The 9,999-nt window shown below is 33.2% G+C and overlaps 1 protein-coding gene across 1 annotated transcript; it reads left to right on the top strand.

Moving 5' to 3' along the window:
- Nucleotides 1–1,188: 1,188 nt before the first annotated feature.
- LOC106476369 lies at nt 1,189–8,456 on the top strand. The gene is made up of 3 exons (XM_013937029.2): nt 1,189–1,342; nt 2,844–3,066; nt 8,279–8,456. The coding sequence occupies exons 1-3, from the start codon at nt 1,294–1,296 to the stop codon at nt 8,415–8,417; spliced, it is 411 nt and encodes a 136-aa protein (XP_013792483.2). The 5' UTR covers nt 1,189–1,293; the 3' UTR covers nt 8,418–8,456.
- The last annotated feature ends 1,543 nt before the right edge of the window (nt 8,457–9,999 follow it).

Raw genomic sequence — 9,999 nt, 5'->3', positions numbered from 1 at the left:
TGAATGAGGTATATCAATAATCCCTAGATTTCTAGATAAAGATTTGTCCACAATTAGTAGACACATGATATGTTGACTGAGTACAGGCATTGCTCAGAAGAAGTCCAAACAAGCTGTTTAGCGCTGTACGGTTAACTGTAGAGCTGAAGATAGAATTGTTCCTTACCAATTCATCCCTCTTAATAACTTATGATGCTCTCAAATAGTCAATATTAAGTCCTTCACTATAATCTGAATATTCCTAACTGTGATGTTGTTAAATAGTGGTCATTACATGGTTTTAGCGTAAATGAAACAGTCATCTGACATAACATGTCCACAAATTCCCGTTACTGACTTGAATACACCAAACTGATATCATTTATCAATACAATTTTAAATAGTTAAACAGCTGAAACGGTGTCCTTTTGCACTCAGAATCTCGGGCCTCGCAACAAGTCAACATTGAGTCATAATTATATGAAATGAATAACCAAAACTACAATGAGTACTAAATATAGATTCATCATATAATAAAACTTGAAGAATAAATTGGTGTTCTGTGTATTTTACTTTTATAGTTTAACTTTTAACAAATCTTTTCTTCAGTTCTATTGTTTACGGTATAGCATGACTATTTCAACTTAGCAACTCGTGGTTATTTCAGTACTGAACTGCAACATTTTACCAACGTTTTGGGTATTACTAATACGCAGAATGTATCAGTGTAGTTCTATATAATTCTTTACGTATCTTACTATATATATATATAGCATTAACGTAGCCAATCATAGTTTGGTAAATGCAGTAATCTTGATGCTATATACCTTACATGCTTGAAGTTGAGATAAGTTCTGTATGTTTATACATTCTGTTATCACAGTCCGTGTATTTGTTCGTAAGCTTTTTAATCTAATACCCGTTTACGTATGAAATACTGTGGTACATTTACTGGTGTGTACTAGTTTAGGGAAGCAATTATAACACTCCATTATATCAATATTTTTTCTCACATCGGTATCCTTAGGCTTAACTTTCCATATTACTATTTCTTAAAGAAAATGAAATGTCAAACGATGTTATTGTAATTTTAATTTTCTATTTCTACTTTGAAGAATCAATGTATTTTACTTTATTCATAAAAAATAATTCATCACTATTGTATTTTCTGTACTATTATTATCATTATTTTCAAACTTCTGGCCTTCCAGTTGGACAGGACTGGACACATGTAACTCTCTCCCAGAGGTTACTATATCCTCAGAAAATCATCAGCCAGTGCTGAAACGTTCTGCCTCCAGTAACACTTTTAGCATGCCTGAAAGAAACGTAGAGAGTATTCCTATACATCTCTCCAAACAAGGTAAGTCGATAGCCAACTGTAAATCATATCAAATAATTTTTGAGTATTTACATCATGACCAATAACTTTTAATTTCAACTACATTTGGTGAAGGTATACGAAATATACCCTAACAATGTATGCTCACTAACGAATTAAACACTCAAAACGTTTCAATGTTTTTTATGTAATTCTTACTATACCATTATTTTTACAATTTTTTAAAAAAGCTTACATTATAGTGTAATGCACAGTAATATAAAGCACTGGTATACTGTCATATCCATATATTTGTATATGTTCCATTTATTTATACATACAAACACAATGATGATTAATATTAACTTCTGATTAGAGCCAAATACGTACTTTGAGTAAAATTAAAAATCAATCCGGTAATGAGTATAACTAATTGAACTGTTATTACTTTCTTATTTATAAAGGCTAGAATGTTTATCAATTTAGAGATGTGGTATTCATAGTTAAAAATAATAACTATTATGTGGTATACATAATTAAAAATAATAACTATTGCGAATAGAGGTATATCAAAAATTTAACTTCATTGAGCCAAGAAAAAAGACAGGACAAAAAAGTCAACAAAAACTTTGTTTACTTAATCGACATGTCAAAATCCAGAAATCACAGAGTGATTCAGTAGAGAAAAACATAATACTTTCTATATTGACAGGACGTCTCAGAGCTGGCTCCAAAATAAAATATATTATTATTGGGTCAATTTTCCCAGAGTGCATTTGTCAGTTGTCACTCACATCATCTAACCATTCACATTAATAGAAATATAAACACCTGAAATTAATCTCCACCATCATCATCTAAGGGAAGATCTAAATATACCATGAGGTGTATCCAATCACAATGTGTGACCGGTTCAAGAATAAGGTCAGTACAGTCCAAACCTGCTATGTTGTTAACACACGTGCCACCTCATTTAATTTTGATAAAGTTTGAAAATATTCACGAACAAGAACATATTCAACTTTATAACGTAAAAGGAAAAGAAACGTGATGTTTAATCTGAAAGACAATGGGTAAGAGTAACGATCTCTCCAACTTTCAAAGAGGCATTATGATGGGAACGTCTTCAGCAGGAGTATTATTATTCTAGACACTAAAAATGACGATACCACTTTAATGCTTTTGACAAACTGTCTAAAGTTCTGCGATTTATCAGTTTTTAATGTAACTTATCTATCGTTTATAAAGCTTCTTTTTACAATATTTCTCGATCAGGAGTTATCTACATTTCACTTACTAGTATTCCAAGCAATGTAAGAATCGTTGGTCATATGTAAAATGTTTATAATTGTATGTTTATGCCTTTTCTGTCGTTTTTTATTCTATTTTGAGAACTTCGTCAGCATAGAATCCAATTCTATCATTCAATTCAACACCGAAAGGGGGATTAGCCTATAAAAAAAATGCGATGGGAATTTGGTTTGTTGTAAAAAACAAAGTCGGTTACGAATGAAAATAATAAATTTTAATTTCATTTCTGCAGGAAACCTATTAAATCTAGAAGAAGGTGTTGTAAAAAGTGAAGATGCAGGACTTGGTACTACGAACAATTTTCAATTCGGTGCCAAGAAACGTCTTGATCAACTGACAATTGACTTCAATCAACAAACAATCTCTCGATGTAGCTCTTTTGAAGGTTCTTGTACAAGTCTGGCCAACACTCCTACACCAGGAAAGAACAGCAAATGTAGCTGGCAGAAGGAAAGGTGAGATTTGCTATCTAAATTAGTATTTTGGCAAAAGTTTTGTAATCGGAGGAACTGCAACTATTGGAATTCTCTTATTTCTAAATTTTATTATATTGTTGGTTCTACATAATTTTCTCTCAGTATTTTCATACAATTACTCCTTTGACAACTAGCATTATATTTGGGGCACGTTAACGAAAATTTTAAGAGTTTTAAAGAATAAAATGAAGGGAGGATGGAAAACATGGCTGTGCTTTTTTGAAATGCTTATTAGTGTAAATTATTAAAAGTATCAAATTTAAAAAATCCATTATTGTATTTACAAACAACATAACTGACAGACAACAAGGGACAATTTGTTCCCTCCATTCTTTTGCAAAGCAAACATTTAAACCTAAACTATATTTTTCTGGAAATTGTCGTTTCCTCTCTTAAACCCCTGCAAACTGCTAGTCTCCACTACTGCTGATGATAACTTAACGTAATGTTTTGTAAGGCCGTCCTTTGTACACACGCGCACACCCTTTAGGAAAAGAAAAAATTATACCTTCCATTTATATTTCAAGAAATCGTCTGTGTCTTTCTTAAACACCTGCAAAGTATTAGTCTTATTAATGCCGAAGGCAAATCATTCAGTAAGTCAATTACCCCGTTAGAAAAATAACACTGTTTTAACTGGAACATAATCTTGTAAATTTCAATACGATCACATCTTATTCTTTTTTTTTAAAGGGTTCTTATTTTATCCCTATAAGCTAACTTTTCTATCCATGGAATCATCCTAATATCTATCCTATAAATCCTTTCCAATAAATCCAATACATCAAAGAATATATTAAGTCTTTATGTTACTGATTGGTTTCAATTTCACATCAGTGAAAATAAAATAATTCTGTCATATCATTATTAAACAGTTTGTCTAATGCATAATAGTGGATCAATAAACTTTGTAGGATGCCACATATTATTCAGACGCCTAAATTGATTTAGAGTAGAGCATGATGAGTTTAAAGACTTAAAACTCTCCATAAATATATTTTTTCTGCCTTTCATCTTGCTTATCATGCTAATTCGATTTATTGTAATTAAATAATCCCTCGCAATGTTATATATATTATTTCAACTTTACAAAGTAAAACGAAAATTTCAAACGCATTAGTTAAGTAAATATATTGAAACTAGCAGAAACGCTGCCGTATAGGCGGCTGTTCAGTCAGGATTTTGGCGAGCTATACGGTGTGCTTCTCTGTATAAAATTCCTCCTGACTTCTAACTGCATCTTGGCGAGCAATTTGATGTGCTTCTGTTTTCTTTTGTTTTGTGTGTGTGTGTGTGTTTTTTTTGTTTTTTTTGTTTGGTTTTTTTTGGGGGGGGGGGTCCTGGATTATTCTCACTGGATCTTGCCTCATAACTTGGTGAACAATCCTATCTACTTTTTGTTCTTTCTTACTGTAACTTGCATCCTGTTTGTTTTGTTGTGGTGGTTGTTTTTTCTGGGGGAGAGGGGGTCCTGGATTATTCTCACTGGATCTTGCCTCATAACTTGTGAACAATCCTATATCTTTTTGTTCTTTCTTACTGTAACTTGCATCCTGACGTTTAATTTTCTTTCTAAAGTTTCAGACTTTGTTCGTGATAAGTCACTTTTCCGTTTGGTAATTTTTGGCATCGTGGTTTTCGATCGTTTTGATCACTTTATACCCATACTGAAGTAATTAAATACTTGTGTAACTTACGAACGTCGAGTTACAACAAATTTTGTAAGCAACGAGCTCCGTACGAAGGACTTGTAATTCCATACCTCTCCATGTTATCTTTCTGTCCATTAAATTTGTGCAGCTTAGATTGGCTGGCCCTGACTCCATTGCCATACTTGAGTCTTTCATCTTCCTGTTGGGTGAGCTTGGTGATCTCATTTTGTGATCTTATTCTATCTATTTCAACTCTCTCTCCTCTTCTCCTTTCAGTCTTTTTCTCCTTTCAGTCTTTTTCTTCTTTCAGTCTCTCTTCCTCTCTTCTCTACCTATGCTTCTCTCTTTCTAGGTCTTGTTGTTTAAGCCCAATTCACTCATCTCTCTCTAACCACTTATCGACATGGTGAAATAGTGTAGCTGTGACCTCTACACCACTACACCACTACAGCTGTGTGTATATATATATTTATTTGCCGGTTGTTTACGTCACTTCTATTGCCGTTTACCCATTTAGATCCCTGGCTGGCTCACCAACGTCAAGTTTTATATAGGGCCGGATTCTTTACAGTAGGTGTCTGCGACTTTTGGATTATATATTTCAAGAATAAACAAACAGCACACTGTTGATTATCACAGTTGTATCCAGAGTTTTAAATAATACTTTATTTCGTCAAAGTCCACAAAGACTGGTTCAGTTACTTCAAAATACACGTTGACAAGACAAATTATTCGTCTCTACTCTGTTATTGCAATACAATCTGTGATACTTTCACTTTAGAATCGTCGATATGCGTTATTTATTGCTAAACTCACATGCACGCAGTCCAGATCTATTTGAAAATATCTCTCACTAACTAACTTGAACTTCATTTTGGATGTGTATTTATAAATAGCCCAACTGAGGACTAGAACTTTCTACACACTACAAGATATACAAGATATTATACAATAATACAACAGTTGAACAACAAAAGTATGATTTGCACAGTTACGTAAACAAATATGTGATAAACTATCGCTTATAAAAATAACTAAATTTAACACTCGTGCCATACTTAAATTAAAACAGTCGTGTATATCTAACATGCAGTAGATAATTTTTTTTATAAATAAACTATTACAGTCACATTGAAAGGTAAAGTAAAGTATTAATTAGATTCTTTACTATGACATCACACACAATTTTAAAAATACATCAATATCCTAATCATGTACGAGAGAGTACAGACTACACATACACACCCTTGCTGTTTGATGTATATTTTTATTTAAACATGTTTTGGATTTAGATTTGTTTCGAGGAAGAGTAATATTTTGGTTTCACCACCAGAGTGGTTATCATCACATAAATGAAGTACATTTATTTTCTTGCAGTAAAAAATCAGTTTTAAAATCTTACGCCAAAATTTTGGTTAATCCTATGTTTACGCTAAGAATGAGTCTTAGCATTTATTATCCCTTTTAGCCTTTTGTTAGAAAAAGCCAATTAAAGAAAATGACTTTTCCTTTATAATCATATCTGAATTAATTACACAGGCCTGCAAATTTAAATTTCATAAAAGTTGTTTTGGTTTTAATAAACGATTTTCTTTAATTCAGCTACGCAGATTTCGAAAATAATATTAATTTTTTTTCTATCACATAAGGATTTGTTACAAATCGGGAAAAAACAACAACTTTTATTTAGATTAAATTATTATTTCATTTACCGCAACGAACATTTTTTATTATTATACAAACAAACTGAAGAAAAGGGAAGAACATTGATGTCAAACGAATATGCATAACCTAATTCATCCTGATTTTGTGTGTGTGTGTGTGTGTGTGTGCGTGTGAAATCTACGTATTTTAGTCTCAAAATTACGCGTTGTGGTCTTTCTTTTATGTATTGCGTTATGACGTTTTGTGAAAAATCTGTCCGTGATTGAGATAAATGAATATCATTTTCGGATTCAGCATACAGGAATTACTGGCGAACATCGCAGGCCTGCGTTAACAATAAAACCATCGCAGGCATGTGTTAACCATAAAACCATCGCACGCCCGTGTTAACAATAAAACCATCGCAGGCATGTGTTAACAATAAAATCCATCGCACGCCCGTGTTAACAATGAAACCATCGGACGCCTGTGTTATTTGCACTTCATTTCTGCTTTAGTTATTACAATGGAGAAACCTCTGATTTAAAGGAACAGATACAAGGCTGGGAATCTACTGTTGGTTTGAAGCCTTATGGAAAATGTCTTTAGATTACCCTTTGCATTTGCTTCCTTCTTTTTGGGGGGGAAGAGGGGTACCGACCTATAAGTATCACGTACAAGATAATGGGGAGTGGATAAAAGTTCTTAAATTATTTAACCATCTCAGTAGGCCTGCATTCCATAACATTTATATATATGGGCCTGTTTACAATATCACAAGTCCCCCAGTGGCACAGCGGTATGTCTGCGGACTTACAACGCTATAATCCAGGTTTCGATACCCGTGGTGGGTAGAGCACAGATAGCCCATTGTGCTTACTTACAAACAATCAATATCACAAGTTGGTGATGTATTTGAGATTAGAAATGCTATCGATTCCCGTGTGGTATTTAATACCCATTAATTTGTAAAACGCTCTAGCTCTTTATGAAACTATACCCATTAATTTGTAAAACGCTCTAGCTCTTTATGAAACTAAGCCCATTGATCTCTTTGTGAAACTATACCCATTAATCTCTTTATGAAACTATACCAGTTAATCTCTTTGTGAAACTATACCCATTAATCTCTTTATGAAACTATACCCATTAATCTCTTTATGAAACTATACCCATTAATCTCTTTATGAAACTATACCAGTTAATCTCTTTGTGAAACTATACCCATTAATCTCTTTATGAAACTATACCAGTTAATCTCTTTGTGAAACTATACCCATTAATCTCTTTATGAAACTATACCAGTTAATCTCTTTGTGAAACTATACCCATTAATCTCTTTATGAAACTATACCAGTTAATCTCTTTGTGAAACTATACCCATTAATCTCTTTATGAAACTATACCCATTAATCTCTTTATGAAACTATACCCATTAATTTTGATAAATAATAGTTTCATAAAGAGCTAGAGCGTTTTACAAATTAATGGGTATAGTTTCATAAAGAGCTAGAGCATTTTACAAATTAATGGGTATAGTTTCATAAAGAGCTAGAGCGTTTTACAAATTAATGGGTATAGTTTCATAAAGAGCGTTTTACAAGTATAGCCTCTAAGGAGCATTTGCTTCACAACGTTTTCCTTATAGTCTTTGCCTTGTGTTTACATTCATGTAAAAATATCAGCGAAGTGTATAAAACCGTTCCTCGCCTTGCTTGTTATTGGTTATGGGGTTTATATTTCAACGATCTCTTGTATCTAAAAGTTTTTGTTGTTGTCGTGACAAACTCTGATATTTCAGATCGCTGTATTGGAACTTAAAATGTGTTTAGTGTTTTCAGTTTTCGAACTATTAAAAATTGATAAGATAATTGATGTTGTTTTTTCAATTATAGGACAGGCATTGTGGTGATGCTGAGTGCTGTGTATGCTAAGCTCTTGGTCGTCATGGGCATTTGCTTTCCTCTCGGTGAAGTAATTTCACATCGAATTCCAATTTCGTATTACGAGGTGTGTATAGAATACGAGAAATAGTTAACTATAACAAAAGCTATAAATTATTCTCAGTTGTGTGATTGTGTATATTTATCTTTGTTTTGTCATTTTCTTTAAACGCTGTCTTGGTAGTTTTCATTACACTCCTAGAACCAAATTAGAATAATTCAAATAAATCACGAGGAACTTTAACAACATTTTAATTACCTAGAGTTCAATTCCTTCAACGTGCAAAAACATGTATACTGAACGATATTTCAAACAAATGTCTTATTTGTATTCATAACGAACCTTATGAATATACGCATATAAAAAAGCAATATAGGTCAAATCAATTAAACCTTTTGAAAATTATACACTGCCTGGTGACTTTACTAGGACCACAAATATATAATTAGATATGAAAAATGTTATAGATCTGGTAATTACTTAAGTCATACAAATGCAGAGATATAGTCATGTGGGCAATGGGTAACAAAAGGATCTACGCGGCTTTCAAAAGTGTATTATAACTGTTTCTCGTCTGTTAGAAGTCTTATGTTTCGATATCGTTTCTTTGACTAGCTGTTTGGCCCGGCATGGCAACGTGGATGGGGCGCTCGACTCGCAATCTGAGTGTCGCGGATTCGAATTCCCGTTCCCCTAAACATGCTCGCCCTTTCAGCCGTGGAGGCGTTATTTGACGGTCAATCCCACTATTCGTTGGTAAAAGAGTAACCCAAAAGTTGGTGTGGGTGGTGATGACTAGGTGCCTTCCCTCTAGTCTTACACTGCTAAATTAGGGACGGCTAGCGCAGATAGCCCTGGTGTAGCTTTGCGCGAAATTCAAAACAAACAGACTATCTGTTCAAATACACCAGTAGAAACTGTAGTCGCCAACCCATGGTAAGAAACAGAAGAAAAAGCGATTGAATTACTTGTAAACGGATATAATATTGTCTTCCAGTTGACCGATTCCTTTAACAGTAGACAGGAGTCACTTGACCCTAAGTACACAGTACGATTTGTAAAAACTGCAAGTGCTTAGTGAATGTGTAGCGATAAGACGTGTTTTACCATTTGCTGTGCTGAAGACAGAATAAAGACACTTGATACTGACTGTGTTTCTCGACAGATGAAGTTGAATCTTTTGATCCGTTATAGTTAGTAACATTTACTGATTTCAGATATCAACCTTAGCTAGCATAGTCAAAAGTGACCTTAGATGAGGTCGTTACAAAATGATTTCAGCTGTGTTTCTAGTTTAATTATAGTTTTTTATTTCTAGACAAAGATTTAGAACAGAATAAACAATGAACCTTTTTTTCAATGAACAATTTTTTCCAGATATATACTGATTTAGCAGAATGTACACGTATCAATAATCTTACAAGGTGGACCTTTCTTCTTCAGGGGCCTCTCGGTTTTTATCGCTTTATATTAAGACTTCTTGAACATACAGGTTTTTCTGACATCATGAATAATCTGACAAGTACATCACCTACAAATTGATACTGATGGAAGGGATAAAAGGTTAATTTGGACAAGAAAGATGACATATATAATCTGGCAAGTACATCATCTACAAATTAATACTGATGGAAGGGATAAAAGGTTAATTTGGACAAAGAAGATGACATAT

Source organism: Limulus polyphemus, unplaced genomic scaffold (assembly GCF_000517525.1).
Source record: "Limulus polyphemus unplaced genomic scaffold, Limulus_polyphemus-2.1.2 Scaffold10397, whole genome shotgun sequence".
Taxonomy (NCBI): Eukaryota; Metazoa; Arthropoda; class Merostomata; order Xiphosura; family Limulidae; genus Limulus; species Limulus polyphemus.
This window is presented reverse-complemented; position numbering and strand designations above follow the sequence as displayed.

What these genes read in the sequence shown, in the direction of transcription:
- LOC106476369 (XM_013937029.2), top strand. Translation starts at nt 1,294, where the DNA reads ATGCCTGAAAGAAACGTAGAGAGTATTCCTATACATCTCTCCAAACAA. An exon ending in TATACATCTCTCCAAACAAG is followed by an intron (nt 1,343 to 2,843) that starts GTAAGTCGATAG and finishes TCATTTCTGCAG; the next exon opens with GAAACCTATTAAATCTAGAA. An exon ending in TGTAGCTGGCAGAAGGAAAG is followed by an intron (nt 3,067 to 8,278) that starts GTGAGATTTGCT and finishes TTTCAATTATAG; the next exon opens with GACAGGCATTGTGGTGATGC.